The sequence below is a fragment of the Geotrypetes seraphini genome, chromosome 12 (genome assembly GCF_902459505.1).
Source record: "Geotrypetes seraphini chromosome 12, aGeoSer1.1, whole genome shotgun sequence".
In the NCBI taxonomy this organism is placed as follows: Eukaryota; Metazoa; Chordata; class Amphibia; order Gymnophiona; family Dermophiidae; genus Geotrypetes; species Geotrypetes seraphini.
Genome location: NC_047095.1, coordinates 50,378,457 through 50,395,158, shown reverse-complemented (window position 1 = coordinate 50,395,158; position 16,702 = coordinate 50,378,457). Strand labels below are relative to the sequence as shown.

Here is a 16,702-nt window from a genome sequence, read left to right as displayed (position 1 = left end):
AAGAACATAAAAATTGCCGCTACTGGGACAGACCAGCGGTCCATCGCGCCCAGCAGTCCGCTCACGCGGCGGCATCCAGGTCAAAGACCTGTGCCCTAACTGAGACCAGCCCTACCTGCATTCGTTCTGGTTTAGCAAGAACTTGTCCAACCTTGTCTTGAATCCCTGGAGGGTGTTTCCCCTATAACAGCCTCCGGAAGAGCATTCCAGCTTTCTACCACTCTCTGGGTGAAGAAGAACTTCCTTACATTTGTACGGAATCTATCCCCTTTCAACTTTAGAGAGTGCCCTCTCGTCCTCTCTACCTTGGAGAGGGTGAACAACCTGTCTTTATCTACTGAATCTAATCCCTTCATTATCTTGAATGTTTTGATCATGTCCCCTCTCAGTAACACAGTGGTTTAATAAGCATTCATATGCCTCCTTCCAGGTTCAATACTTTACAGGCATTTCAGGTTCATGGTAACTGAGAATTTCTAGGTTTAAGGCTGCCTGCCATCAAAAGCAGCCATTCAGCGTAAGTGTCACAAAATACCAGCATTTATTTACTTAGACAGGACGAAAGAGTTCACAACTGTTCTGCAAGCATCGGTGAGGAGCATTTTCTAGGTAGCGTGGAAAAAGTCTTAGAAAGCTTGTGTGATAGCATGAGGGAGAGCTGAGCGTGGACTTTTACAGATACATCCAGACAGGGGCAAGATTCTGTAGCACACAATCGGGGAAATTCTGTAACCAGCGCCTAAACTTAGGTGTCGGTAAGCGCCCTGCCGATACCTATGAATTGAAAAACACCATCAGAAACAGCAAAAAATGGCAGTATTGAAGTGTCTACTTACACCTAAATAAAGAGAGGCTGGCATCGCAGCTAGGTAGCTGCTTTAGGCTACGGAACACCAAAGTAGGTGTGGCCAACCAAGGAAGTGGTGTTAGGCGGGCTAAAATATCTATCTAGCCACGATTCACGGCTGGAATACCTGGAAAACACTGGCCTACTTTTCAGTCATCTATCTAAACTGCCACGGGATCCCAAAGTCAGGCCACAGCAGCCATAAACTGATCGCAGCAGAGGAACTTATCCATGAACAGCTGAGTTGTCAGTGCCAGCTTAGCTGACTAGGGGGGAAATACCCCTGCTACAATCAGCTGAGTGACTGTTGCAGGGGACCCCCCTTTCGATGCCCACTCCCTCCTGCTGGAACCCCTGAACCCCCACTTTGAAGTCCCATGGCAGGAGGAATGCCCACTCCCTCCTACCAGAACTCCTGAAGCAACCCTCCCAACTACGATAGGTAGGAGGGATGCCCACTCCCTCCTGCCTGTAGGCCACCCCAAACCCATGACCCCCCAAATGCTGATACTTCCAAACCCCACCCAACACCCCCCTGAACCCATGACCCCCCCAATTCTGATAATCCTGACACCTCCCTAAGCCTCAACCACCTCCCAACCGCCTCGTACCTTGTGCTGTAAGGCTGCGAACACCCTCCAGCTGGCAAGCCCGCCTCTTCACAATGGCAGGCCTTCCCCTTCCTGGTGCATCCTGGGATACACCAGGGAGGGGCCTAAGGCCCTGATTGGCCGAGGGGCCTTAGGGACCTGGGCCAACTGGAGTCTTAGGCCTCCTTCCCAATGCATTCTGGGATACACTGGGAATGGCCTAAGACTCTGATTGGCCAGATACTTAAGACCACCCCCACAGGGTGCAATCTGGCCAGAATGCACTGGGAAGGAGGCCTAACACTCCAGTTGGCCCAGGTACCTATGGCCCATCCTATGGAATGCACCATGAAGGGGAAGGCCTGCCATTGTGAAGTGGCGTGCCTGCTGGCTGGTAGGTGTAGGCATTCCTTCGGCCGGCCGGCCTTACTGCAAAAGGTACGGGGGGTTGGGGGAATGTAGGAAGTATCGGCATTTGGGGAGGAGTGTCATGGGTTTGGGGGGTTTGGGGTGAGGGTTCAGGAGTATCAGCAGTTGGGGAGGGTTATGGGCTGGGGGGGGCCCTGTAGGCAGGAGGAAGTGGGCATCCCTCCTGCTGATGTCAGGGTTCCTTGCTGCAACCACTCAGCTGATTGCAACAGGGGTATTTCCCTCCCTCCCTCTCTGATCAGCCGAGACAAATGGACTCCCCAAAGCTGTGGCTCGGGGAGCACTGCTGGATCAGCTAATCAGGGATAACTTCCCTGTAGCCTGACTTTAGGATCTTGTGGTGGCATAGATAGGTGGCTGAAATGTAGGCCTGGGTTTTCCGGACCTACATTTCAGCCGCCTTTCTTGGCTGAATTTACAGTAGGTGCGATTCTGTAACCAGCGCTGACACACGATCGGCGGCCGCTTTATAAGTGGCCATCGACATAGGCTCCGATTACAGAATCCAGTCCAATATGCTGAGAAACCTATTATTTCACAAGTATAGCAAATTAGAAATAAAGTCTCTTGGGATTCAGGTGTAACATTTATACAGGCCTGTTGCCGACAACCTCCCAAAAATGGCGCCTAAAGTTAGCGTTGCAATTGTGCACCCCAGTTATAGAATTAAGTACCAATAATTGTCATTAACAAGCACTAATAGACACTACTTAGCAGTTCTGTACATAACTGACACACTGATATTTTGTAAAATGGGTACTGGATTCCGTAACTGGCACCGACATCGGCGGCCGCCTTAAAAGCAGCCGCCGATCATGTGTCAATCATGTCATCGGTGCCAGTTTCGGTATCGCGCCTTTGGAAAAGATCGGAGCTGGAAACGTAGTCCAGGGTTTTCCGGGCCTACATTTCCAGCAGCCATCTTTGCGTGCATTGGCCACGTCTACTTTGGCATTCAGCGTCCTAAAGTGCCTATGTAGCCACGATTCTGGCACCTCTTATTTAGGCGCTGGTAGGCACTTCAACCTTGACCTTTTTAACGACGTTCTTCAATTAACTTAGGCCCCAGTAGGGCGTCTTCCAGCACCTAAGTTTAGATGCAGGTCTTAGAATTACCCCCCCCCCCCCCCAAGTGCCTAACTGCTGTTGCACACAAATTCCAAAGAGGCATTAATGTAGGAGGGACGTGGATTTGTTCTGAATATTCCTGTGCATGGACACGCCCAACTGACACATTTAGGCGCTGTCATTTATGCCAGGCATGGACGTGGCATAAGTGATCACGCCTAAAGTTTTGCATGTAACTGCAGACTTACACTAGTGCTCCGTAACAGATTTGGCACGCAGTTCATTGCACCATTTATAGAATTTACCCCAAAGTGTATAACCTAGCCGCAGTGTTACTCAAATCTTAGCCTGGCTCAAGCCAGGTCTGAAGAAACAGGAGTCTCAAGAAGACTCAAGATAAATCTTGGCCTAACTTAGCCAGGTTCCTAATAGCTTATCCATGTGTAGTGAAGGAATACTCTGTAGGGCTGCATCTCTCTTTCCTGGGCCTCCCTGGCTTGATTGTGTTCAGGAGTTTTACCTGGTGTGCCAGAACCACACTTTCCCTGCTCTAACTTGACCAACCGATGCCCCTCCCTGCTCTATACTGCTGGGCCTGGCTTCTTAAAGCGACTCTGAGGGAGTACTGTTAAAGGGACCCGGCAATTCCATATAGACCAGGGGGTCTCAAAGTCCCTCCTTGAGGGCCGCAATCCAGTCGGGTTTTCAGGATTTCCCCAATGAATATGCATGAGTTCTATGTGCATGCACTGCTTTCAATGCATATTCATTGGGGAAAACCTGAAAACCCGACTGGATTGCGGCCCTCAAGGAGGGACTTTGTTATTGGGAAATACAGCCACAGACACCCGGGTCCTTTAAGACCCCGGCTTTGTATTTTGTTTCTTTGGTTTTTACCCATGCAGATGTTTTTACCCATGCATGTGTTTTTCTGTGAACTATCACCATAAGAATTCTTCTGTTTTCGCTATCAAGCCTTCTCATTTTGGCCGTTCCCTCCCTACTAACATTTTTTTTTTTTTTAAATGTTGGCCAGCAGTGGTAAATTTTAGAAAGTATCTTTTCCATTGCTGGTTCCATAGCTCTACAAATTTTCATCTTGTCATTGCCCGTTTGACTGATCTCAGTCGACCCTAAAACATTCTAAGCGTTGACTATTTTTCTCACAATGGCAAAAAAGAAGAGCTGAAGCATCCAGAAGTGCCCACTGCAGCTTCAAGTTGTCCATGACTATCAGAAAGTTTGTATGTGACGTTTGGGGTAAGGGCACAAGTATTGGATGAAACTGGGAAGATTAAGAGTTTTCCTGACCTTTCTATTGTAGTGGGAAGGGGTCCTGGATCATTATATGCGTATATGCAATTAGTAAATTATATTAAAAAATTGAAGAGATTGAATTTTTCTTGTGGAGTTCATGACAGAATTATTTCTTTTTTTAATCAATGTGATGATGGGCCTATTTCAGTTTCTTTATTACACAAGTGGTGGCGGAATATATTACCTACCCGTACATATGATAAAATTCTACAAAATTGGAATGAGGAGTTGGGAATTCAGATTTCTCTTCTTGATTTTACTCAATCTATTAATAGACTACCAAAGATTATAAAAGGGTATGTTTGGAGAGAATGTACTTATAGAATTTTGCATAGGGCTTATTTTTCCCAAATTCAAGCTTTTCATGCAAATTTAATAGATACCCCAATTTGTATCAAATGTAATAAAGATCCTGGCACATTATCTCATGCTTTTTGGTTGTGTCCTTTGATCAACTCATTTTGGTCTGCCATCCTATTATTTTTAAGGGCATGATGTTCTTTATTTATCATAAAATATTTATATTTCATCAATCCATTACGTTCTCGGTGGATCGTAAATCCACACAAGAACTATTAAACATATATTCAGAATTTTAAAATGCATCAAATAAAATCACTGAAAGTATCTGAATTAATGGCGCTAATTAACCCCTTCCTTTACTAACACTTAGCGTGGGTTTTAGCGCAGGCAGCGGCGGTAACTGCTCCGACGCTCATAGGAATTCTATGAGCGTCGGAGCAGTTATCGTCGCTGCCGGTGTTAAAGCCCACGCTACGCGTTAGTAAAGGAAGGGGTTAATTATACAATGCAAGCATTGTCCCTATTAATTTACTCATGCCTAGGTTTTTAAGGATACTTGCACAGATTGAGGAGAAAAGTTGCAGGGGTTTAGGCTTTGAGTCGGGAACAACATTGGCATTTTCTGTCACATGACCAGGGGTATTAGGAGACAGGGGTATATTAGTAAAATAGGTGGCATTATATTCTTCATGCATATTAAAGTTGTTGCATGACATAAGAACATAAGAATAGCTTTACTGGGTCAGACCAGTGGTCCATCAAGCCCAGTAGCCCGTTCTCACGGTGGCCAATCCTGGTCACTAGTACCTGGCCAAAACCCAAGGTGTAGCAATATTCTATGCTACCGATCCAGGGCAAGCAGTGGCTTCCCCCATGTCTGTCTCAATAACAGACTAAGGACTTTTCCTCCAGGAACTTGTCCAAACCTTTCTTAAAACCAGTTACATTATCTGCTCTTACCACATCCTCTGGCAACGCGAATGAAAAAAATTTCCTCCAATTGGTTGTAAAAGTATTTCCCTATAATTTCATTGAGTGTCCCCTAGTCTTTGTAATTTTTGACGGAGCGAAAAATCAATCCGCTTGTATCCGTTCTACTCCACTCAGGATTTTGTAGACTTCAATCATATCTCCCCCTCAGCCGTCTCTTTTCCAAGCTGAAGAGCCCTAACCGTTTTAGTCTTGCCCATACGAGAGGAGTTCCATCCCTTTTACCATCTTGGTCGCTCTTCTTTGAACCTTTTCTAGCGCCGCTATATCTTTCTTGAGATAAGGAGACCAGAATTGAACGCAATACTCCAAATGAGGTTGCACCATGGAGCAATACAAGGGCATTATGCCATTTTTAGTTTTGTTAACCATCCCTTTTTAAATAATTCCCAGCATCCTGTTTGCTTTTTTGGCCGCCGCCACACATTGGGCAGAACGTTTCATCGTATTGTCTATAGTGACACCTAGATCCTGTTCATAAAAATAGTTAAAAGTTAATAATACAGAGCAAGCATAGAATTAACCGGCTCCTAAGCAGTCAGCTGACTATAGGGCCAAGTGAACCAAACTCCTGCTCAGAATAATATGCTTGAACCCACTTAACTGTGATATCTGCACAAAGATATCACCTAGGCCCATCAAGCTTTGGAACTGTATCTCTCCATGATGTGGGCAAACTCCACTACTCAGACATCGGCACCAAAGAGTTAAAGAACCAAGGTGCTGGAAGTCTATTTGCGATACGTTGACACCAAGGGAGTCTCAGTCTTGGCACCCAAATCAAAGCAAAGATCAAGAGCAGGGAGCATTCCAGCTCGGGCCACTCAGCACCTGACAGTGGACCTAAGGCATGTAATGGATGACATCACTAGAGAAAAATGTACTAGCGTGGTTACCGAGGGCATGAAAATAGAAAACAGTCTTTGATTGCATACCCACATTACAGCTGCCTTGCACAATAGATGCACATAGTGTGAATGAATGGCAGCTCTCTCGTTATAGAAGGCTGAACGTTTTCCCAGTGGATCAACCAACTGCTTAGAATGGTTGCCCTGTAGCTTTTAGTAACGTATCATAAGTGAACCAATCAGGTTACTTCGGCCCGTTTCATTTATCCCTTCTCTATTTCGCGACCGCAAACAAGGTATTATATCATCATTGACTCTAAAAACATGTGCGAAAGATTGCCAAGTTATTCGGCGAATGATTTTCGTGACCGGAGCAGTATGCCAACTTTTCAGTGCTAAGGTGTTCTCTGACTGAAGCTGGCTTTTGCAGAGATGGCTTTATGGTGGTAGGAGACATCTGTATTGCATCATGGCAATGCAGGGCAGAGGAGCAAAGCTGGCTTGCCCTCTGCCACTATCAAGGTCCCTACAGGCTGCTGCTATGACAACAAAGTAAATATTGAATTCATAGGTTCTTATACATCTTCTTGGAGAATAGACATGAATCGTCTAATAAAAAAAACAAACTATTAAACCAACTTCTGTAAACATGCCCCTCCCCCGTCACCAGAACAGAAACACATGGACACACTAATTTAAACTCAAAAGAGAGAATAGAGATGATAATAACTAAGGTTACCCTAGGGCTCCAGAAAAAAAAGAGGACAGATTGAGATATCCAGGTTTTACTTCCATTGAAAGCAATGGAAGTAAGGAGGACAGGTAGGGACATCTGGGTTTTACTTCCATTGAAACTAATAGAAGTAAAACCCGGATGTCTCAATCCGTCCTCCTTTTTCTGGAGCCATGCAATATCCCATAAACAACAACACATAACACAAATGTCTCCATTTTGATATTATAATGCAAAGCTTCACCAGCCATTGAAACAACAAAAAGTGTTTATTAAGGAATAGAAAAAGATGATTGGACTTCCGCTTTTCTTCTCTATAAAAAGTAGCAGATATGTCTATTATTAGGTCTGATATTCAAGCGGCATGGTGACTGGAATAAGTTCAACACTGGCTGTAGCATTTAATTGGAATTAGGGTTACCGTGTTGTTCCATAAAAAGGAGGATGGATTGAGATATCCGGGTTTTACTTCCATTTATTTCAATAGAAGTAAAGCCCAGATGTCTTGATCTGTCCTCCTTTTTCTGGAGCCATATGGTAACCCTATAGGTAGCATGACCTCGTGCCTGGACTCTGCATATACTTTAGGCCTGCTAACTGAATATATCAATTGTCCAGATAGCAGCTGAATGTCACTGGTCAATCGGGGCCTTAGGCTCCTCCCAGTGCATCCAAGGATGGGAGTGGGCATCCGGAATTGCTTCTGGCTCCAACTCAAAAGACTTGGACCCTCATTTACTAAGGTGCGTTAACCAATTAGTGTGCGCTAAACGCTAACACGTGCATGTTAATCTATGGACGCGTTAGCATTTATCGTGCGCTAATCGGTTAGCGCACCTTAGTAAAAGTGGGAGTAGGTTGCTGGCACTGACTCCAAGTCTTTTTCTAGTTCTGGTGAATTTTTTGTGGCCTGCTATGCTCTTAATCATTGTACCAAGGTGCACCACATGAAGAAGAAGCAAAACCACCACATAAGATGGAATTAGCTTATTTGTTATTAGGTCGCAGATCAGATAATTTGAGGGACAAGTACAGTATTGGGATCTCCCACTATGAAAAATGTCAAATCCACTAAATATCGGTCATCTTTGTTCTCTTAACAAGCAGCTTCTTTTTAGAAATCATTACCATTTAGAAATTCAAAGGATTAAGAATTGCCGGAAGTTTAAGCGGTTGCTTAAAACTTTTGTTTTGAAAATTTGTTTTATTAGATGAACGTGATTTTATGATATCTTTTTGTTTTAATTTTGTGAACTGTCTGTGGTACGTGTGGGCTATAAGCCTTGAATAATGATAATCTATATATATAAAATCGGAGGTATGTATGTGTGTATGTATGTGTGTGTGTATGTGCCGCGATCACGCAAAAACGGCTTGACCGATTTGAACGAAACTTGGTATGCAGATCCCTCACTACCTGGGGTGATATGTTCTGGGGGTCTCTTCACCCAAGAATTTATATGTTCTTGCTCCTGGAGGTGAAACTAAAAATGTTGTTTATAATCAAGTTTTGTGTTAGTTGTATTGTATTCATTTTGTCAAATATTTCACATTATAATTTGAATATTGTACTTTTTATAAAGCTGTAAACAAATAATTTCATTCACCACTATAAAGTATCTTTATTTGAATCCATTTACAGTGTTATTGCTATAATTAAATACCCGTGCAACGCCGGGGCATCAGCTAGTATATAATAAGATGCAAGAGAGAGCAAACAGTGGCGGAAATCTACTGCCTTCAACTTTGGGAAAGGTTTAATATTAAACCTACAAATTGGTAAACCCATCAGTAAGGGCTCCTTTTTATGAAGGTGCGCTAAGCGTTTTAACGCACACACCAGATTAGCACGCACTAGCTGAAAATCTACCGCCTGCTCAAAAGGAGGTGGTAGCGGCTAGCGCACGCGTCAATTTAGCGCGTGCTATTCTGCGTCTTAAGGTCCTAACGTGCCTTCGTAAAAGGAGCCCTAAGTTTCAATGAAAGTAGAGAGCACCAAAAGGGAGAGGCAAAGCCACTCTCTTTCACTATTTGCTCTCTTGTGTACAATGGTGAACAGATTAGAGGTCTGCATGGGAACAGGGATCGCGGGAGTCCCGCGGGTCCCGCGGGAATCCCCCTAACCCACGGGACTCCCACGGGGACCCCCCTCTGTCCCACAGGACTCCCCTCTAGCCAACGGGACTCCCACGGGGATGGAAGGCTTTGGAAGCAGGGTTTGTCTATATAATATAATGGACACATCAGCCTTAGTAAAAGAGGGGTTTATAAGTTAATTACCTGAACAGAAAACAAAAAAAGGGTTCCACCAAAGAGATTCCACAAGGAAAACAGCAGCACAAACACAAAAGAAACTGTGGAATTGATGATCCTGTCAGAAGTAATTGCTGCTTTTTATGGGGACGGGCGGGGATGGAGGTAATTCCTTGCGGGGATGGGTGGGGACGGAGAGGATCCTGGCAGGGACGGGCGGGGATGGGTGGCATTTCTGTCCCCGCACAACTCCCTAGAACAGATTTCTGAACAGGCCTGGATTTAAATATAGGCAATGGCCTAGGGCACCGTATTTTGAAGGCACCAAATACTTAGGCTAAACAAGACCCTGATTCCACTTGCTTTAGGACCATGCTGCCCTCCCCAGTGCTTTCTGGTCATGTTGCTAAGGGCGCCAACATCTTAAATCCAGTTCTGTCTCTGACCACCTTCAAGCTCATCGTAGAAATGGTCCAGAGTCTAGAATGCTCATAAGACCTCTGAACAGTCTCCCAGAAGAGGTGGTGGAGACAGAGACTGTGTCTGAATTCAAAAAGGCCTGGGATAGGCACTTGGGATCTCTCGGAGAGAGAAAGAGATAGTGGTTACTGCGGATGGGCAGACTAGATGGGCCATTTGGCCTTTATCTGCCATCATATTTCTATGAAATTGCACTAGGTTTTTTTCAATTTGCATAATGAAAAAGAAATCCATCCCGCAATGATACAGCTTTAATGGATTTATTTTTTTCAGCTCTACAAAGCGCCTCAAATCAGTGGAGGATGAAATGGACAGTCCCGGTGAAGAGCCATTTTATACAGGTCAGGGACGGTCCCCAGGAAGCGGCAGCCAGTCCAGTGGATGGCATGACGTGGAGCCAGGTAATGAGCCAGTGTGGGTGCCCAGTCCCCAGCAGCAGACGACCAAAACTGTGTGAGCAGAAGAGCAGGGATAAAAAGTGTTTGGAAAAAACCCTCAAATCATTTCTTCAGGGATTCAGAAGTGATCTTTAGAAAGAAACTGTGTAGTAGTTTATTTGCCTTGATAAAATATCTTATTGGACATGTTTTTAGTTTTAGGGGCTCTTTTTCTAAACCACCAAAAAGAGACCAGCACTGTCCTTAGCGTGGGCCTTTCCTGTGCACTAAAGCCACTTTTAGCGCTGCCGGTAAATAACCAAAGGCTCCTTATACAAAGCCGCAATAATCGCTCCAATGCCCATAGGAATTTAATGGACATCGGACCGTTTGTCATGCGGCAGCCGCTATCACAGCTTTTTAAAGAGGGGGGACAGATTTCTTGTTTGTGCAATAATGGCCATATACTAATTTTCCCATTAGTGTGTGGCCATTACTGGGTGAGCACTTACCAACATCTATTTTGTAGATGATAAGGGCTTGCACTATCCTGCTTTAATCAGTTAGCGCACAGCAGTGCCCTCACGCTAATGATTAGCATAGCACACTTTCAAAAACTACCACGAGACGCCTGAGCGCACCCTACAGTAGTGCATTTTAACCTGCGGTATTGCATGCATTAGTGCTTACTGCAGCTTAGTAAAAGGGTCCCTTATTTTGTCAATTAGTGTCATTTCTGTATTTTAAGCAAATAGAAAGATATAATAAAAAGTATGCCGAGGCCTCCTTTAGCAAAGTTCACAGTTGTTAATATAACGGAAGCATTCATCTGTCAGTGCTGAGTACAACTGCATTCTTTTTTTATCTGCTGTGCATTCTGTGAAGTGACAACCAGTGGCATACCAAGGGAGAGGTGGGAGGGCAGTCATCCCCGGGTGCACGCTCTAATGGGGTGCACAGCCGGCACACTGGGTCCGGGACTTCCTGCTATACTCTGTCACTGCTGCTTTCCTGAGCCAGCGGCAGTAAACGTTAAATTCAGCCATCGCACAATGTTCCTGCACCTCCCCTTGGCTGCTGGTCCACCCCCTCTGACGCCACTTCCTTGTTCCGGAGCAAAGCCGGCAGCGGCAGCGAGGTGCTGTGAGGTCCTGTGATGGCTGCATTTAAGTTTACAGCCACTGCTGCTATTTTGAGAATCATTCAGCAGTGGTGAGGAGGTGAGGGGGGCAAGATACTGGAAGGCATTATGGTGGAGGGAGAGAGAAGGGAGTAAGATACTGGTATGGAAAGGTGGTGAAGGGGAGGGAAGTGGGGTGGAGGCAAAGAGAGGGGGCAGATGCTGATGGAAGTGGGGTTGATAGAGAGAGAAGGGGAATACATTAGATGTTAATGGGGAGGAGAGGATGCTGGAGAGAAGTGGGGATGGGAAAGGGTGAGAGGAGCAGATGCTGGATGGAAGTGGGGAGGAAAGATGGGAGCAGACGCAGAAAGGAAGTGGGGAGGAGAGAAAGAGGGGAGCAGACACTGAATGGAAGTGGAGAGAGGGCAGATGCTGGATAGAAGTAGAAAGGACAGAAAGAGGAGAAGATGCTGGGTGGAAGGGGTAGAGAAAGAGGACACATGATGGAAGGAGGGGATAAATGAAAAAGGGCACAAGCTGGATAGGAGGAAGAGGATAGAGTTAGTGAAATACTAGAAGGGGTGAGAGAAAGAGGTAGGAAGCTGTAGGTAGACACAGTGAAAAGAAAGAAATTGAGGACTGGATGGTAAGAAATAATTTAGACAGATGCAAAAAATAAATTGAGAAGGAAGATGAGGGAAGAAAAGTTAAGGGATAGAACAGAGTGATATGCCAGATCATTGGGGGGGGGAGGGAGAGGGAAGGGAAGAAGAGAAGAGAGATGCTAGACCATTGGGGGAGGGAAGGGAAGGAAAGAAGATGAATGTCAGACCAATGGAGATGGAGGGAGAGATGCAATGGGGAGGCAAACAGTTGCTGGAAGGGGCATAGAAGGAGAAAAGATGACATATGGAAAGGGCAGAGAGAGGACAGACAGTGGATGGAAGGAAGAGAGTGATGAGAAGATGAGGAAAGCAGAAACCAGAGACGACAAAGGTAGAAAAAAATGTGGTTTTTTTTTTGTTTTAGGATAAAGTAGTATTGTAGCTCTGTTGATATACGTTTATAAATTAAAAAATAAGGTTTATAAATATGGAAATAAGGTGATCCTTTATTGGACTAATTTTAATACATTTTTGACTAATTCAGAGACAGAACCCCCTTCCTCTTGTCAGGACAGGATACCGCAACAACAGCATACTTCACTGACCTAAGGAAAGAGGTTTTGGCCTCTGAAAGCTAATTGAAAAATGTATTAGTCCAATAAAATGGTATTATCTTATTTTCCATTTTTTTGTTTTATTTTTATTTGTTACTTTGTAAAGTGATAAATGCTATTTCTCTTTAAAAAAAAAAAAAAAATTTATATCTGCTGTTTTTATATTATGTACAATATTAGGGGACACGCATCACTGTTTCTATGGTATTGCATTGTATGCAGAGTCCGGCTTCTTGGTGGTTCAGTTTAACTTTTGTCTACATATTTCTATTTTTAGTTTGTGATTACATATTCCATACTGGGCGAGGGTGTTTCTGTGTTCTGTGTGTACAAAAGACTTGGTTTTCTGTTAGCACCTACTGTGCAGGATCGATCTGTACTAGTCTGGCTTGTTTAATTTTCCAATGGGTGTATTGATGTTCTGCTGCTCATTGCAGTATGTAAAATGCTGCCTTTTCCTAGGTACACTCTTGTGCGACGTGTGGATTGTTACTAAAAATCATGTTTTTCATATAGAGGAGGGGGTGTTAAAAAATGATGGGCCCCAGGTGTCACATATATGCTAGGTATACCACTGTTCGCAACCCTCTCCTGGAGGCACACCTATCCAATCAGGTTTTCAGGATTACTGCAGTCAATATGGATGAGAACAATTTGCATATTGGAGGCCCAATTATGTAAGCCTGGGTCATGCATATTCACGGTGGTAATCCTGAAAACCTGACTGACTACGTGCCTCCAGGAGAGGGATCAGAAACACTCCATCTTGTATTTAAATTCCTTGGTCAGTGTTTCCCTTAAACGCTGGCTGCAGCAGTGGCAGCCACTGTTCAGATAGTGGCACTGAAAATCTAGGCATAGATATACCTGGCATCATTATCAGGGTATCGGTGATATTAAGCTTTTTAGCTATCCTAAGTTAACCAGATTATTATCTGGGTAGTGGGGCTAAATATTGCTGATACATATGTCCTGCCGTGCTCTGCGCTCGAGCCAAGAGCCCCTACTGCAACTACCTTCCTTCAGAGACATCAAATAAAAGCAACCAGGGCAAGAATGTTCTCGGTAATGGCACTGACGTGGTGGAATGCCCTACCGAAGGAATTAAAGTTAGAGAAGAACTCCGAAAAATTCAAGAAAGGAATAAAGACTATCCTTTTCTCAAACTACTTCAACTGAAACTATGAAGTTGACAGAGAGAGGAAACCAGATCTTTCAGGGATGCATGTAAATAGATTATATTTAGTTGAAATGGACAACCTCCTTAGGAGGTATGTAGATGTGTATAGTGGCAATAGGAAACCTAATATTACATGTGTACATATATAGGACAACTGATTTAGTATAAACATGTGCATGTAAGTAGGATGATGAATTATTGGCATAACCATGCCAGTATTAATAACTTTGACACCACCACAGAGCTCTGTGTATTTCAGTATAAAGCCCATGCATTGTAACACCTCACAACTCCTTATGGTAACATCTCTACAGAAGCTAATGTATCAGAAGCTAATGTATAGATTTCCAAAAAGCCTTTGACAAGGTACCCCATGAATGCCTACTATGGAAACTGAAGAACCATGGGGTGGAAGGAGACATACATAGATGGATCAAAAATTGGTTGCCAGGTAGGAAGCAAAGGGTAGGAGTGAAAGGCCACTACTCTGACTGGAGAAGGGTCACGAGTGGTGTTCCGCAGGGGTCGGTACTGGGCTGCTGCTGTTCAATGTATTTATAAATGAGCTAGAAACAGGGACGAAGTGTGAAGTAATAAAATTCTCAGACGACACCAAACTATTTAGTGGAGTTGGGACTAAAGAGGACTGTGAAGATTTACAAAAAGACCTGAACAAACTAGAAGAGTGGGCGACGAGATGGCAGATGAAGTTTAATGTAGAGAAATGTAAAATCTTGCATGTAGGAAATGGAAACCCGAAGTACAGCTATACGATGGGAGGGCTGGTAATGGGTGAAAATACCCAAGAAAAGGACTTGGGGGTAATAGTGGACAACACAATGAAGCCGTCGGCACAGTGCGCAGCGACCTCTAAGAAGGCGAATAGAATGCTAGGTATTATCAACCAGAACGAAAGAGGTCATCCTGCCTTTGTATCGGACGATGGTGCGCCCGCATCTGGAGTACTGTGTCCAATATTGGTCGCCGTACCTTAAGAAGGATATGGCGATACTCGAGAGAGTTCAGAAAAGACCGACGCGATTGATAAAAGGTATGGAAAACCTTTCATATGCTGAAAGATTAGAGAAACTGGGGCTCTTTTCCCTGGAAAAGCAGAGGCTTAGAGGGGACATGAAAGAGACAAGATCATGAAGGGTATAGAGAAAGTGGAGAGGGACAGATTCTTCAAACTTTTGAAAACCACAAGAACGAGAGGGCATTCAGAAAAATTAAGAGGGGACAGATTCTGAACCAATACTAGGAAGTTCTTCTTCACCCAACAGGTGGTGGACGCCTGGAATGCGCTTACAGAAGGTGTGATAGGACAGAGTACGGTATTGGGGTTCAAGAAGGGATTGCACAATTTCCTGAAAGAAAAGGGGATAGAAGGGTATAGATAGAGGATTACTATACAGGTCCTGGACCTGATGGGCCGCCACGTGAGCGGACTGTTGGGCATGATGGACCTCTGGTCTGACCCAGCAGAGGCACTGCTTATGTTCTTATCATATCACCTTTGCAGAGGCTCATATAGACCGTTCTGAATTGACTCCCCAGTCATTAGTAGCGGTATAGAAACTCTCAATAATCATAATCATGCATGATCTCCAGCTCTAACCAGGCACTACCCCTGGACCACCCTGGCAGTACCTGTTCTATCTAGATTTTCAGTGGCATTATCCAAATCATGCTACTGGAAATCACGGTATGGCCTCAGTAGGAGCATCTCCCAGCCAGTTAAATCCTTTTTATTTCATAAGTTTGCTGTGGTTACTGTCTATATCTATCTATATCTATTGTGTACCCCTATTTATATTAACTTTTTAATTATGTACACCGCTTAGATATTTGACAGGAGGTATTGTATATCAATTTCAAATAAACTTGGAAACTTGAATATTTGGGCCACTCAATATTAGATTTCTCTACTGTGCTGGTGCATAGTTTATTATAACTTTTAAAGCATGGTTAAGTTTCTTGTCTGAATGACTTTAAGGAGGCTGAACCGAGGAGCTCTTGATTTACTGATCTAAAATAAGAATTAGGAATAAGAAATGGTCTCTTCATGCTGAATTTATTTTTGGTTGCTGGATTTAGGGCTCCTTTTACTAAGGTGTGCTAGCGTTTTTAGCACACGCTAACCATGCGCTAAATGAAAAATACTAACGCAAGCTCTATGGAGGCGTTAGCCTGTAGCATGCACGGCATTGTAGCACGTGCTAAAACCGCTAGCGCACCTCAGTAAAAGGAGCCCTTAGACTTGGTGAGGCCCTAAGCTATAAAGCTCGGAGGCTCCTTGTTAATAAGTTATACCATATCTTATACCCTAGAAATAATAGGTAAATGGAATTTTAAAAATAATTTTAGAGTATATCCTATAAAATAAAACCCTAGCCGCGCATGCACACTCCTACCTGCGTGTTCCATTTTCCCTGTTCCGTGAGATGTAGGTCTGTGGTGGCAGGAGTGCGCATGCGTGGGTCCCCAGCCTTACAGCACCTAACTACACTCGCTGGCAGCACTGGCTGCCAGCGCTGGACTCCCTGCTCTGGTAAAAGTAAGTTCTTCGCCTTGCCGGCGCCCCCCCCCCCCCCCCATATTCCCTTCCCTTCCCACGGTCCTGACTCCAAACCTGTTGACTCCAGCAGCGTCTGCATCACTCTACACACGCTGCTTCATTGCCGTAGAAGGCCCCGAAGCAGCGTGTGTACAGTGCTGCAGACGCTGCTGGAGTCGGCAGGATTAGAGTCGGGACCGCGGAAAGGGAAGGGGGGGACGGCAGCAAGGAACTATGAGAGCCGACCAGACTTCTAGCACTCGTTAATGTAACGGGCTAAAATACTAGTTGATATATATAATGCTGACAAAGTTAGTAATTTGGTTCTCTTTTATTAATAAAAGTAATAATGAACTTGTTTGCAAAATCAGAAAGCTGATAAGCCTGA

The 16,702-nt window shown here is 44.4% G+C and overlaps 1 protein-coding gene across 1 annotated transcript in view; it reads left to right on the top strand.

Annotated features, from left to right (window-relative positions):
• The window catches only part of NFIA (nuclear factor I A), a 661,499-nt gene that overhangs the window by 449,605 nt on the left and 195,192 nt on the right, over positions 1 to 16,702 (top strand). The window contains exon 6 of the mRNA XM_033917100.1: positions 10,132 to 10,259. Coding sequence (XP_033772991.1) covers positions 10,132 to 10,259 — 128 coding nt within the window. The remainder of the gene's footprint in view (positions 1 to 10,131; positions 10,260 to 16,702) is intronic.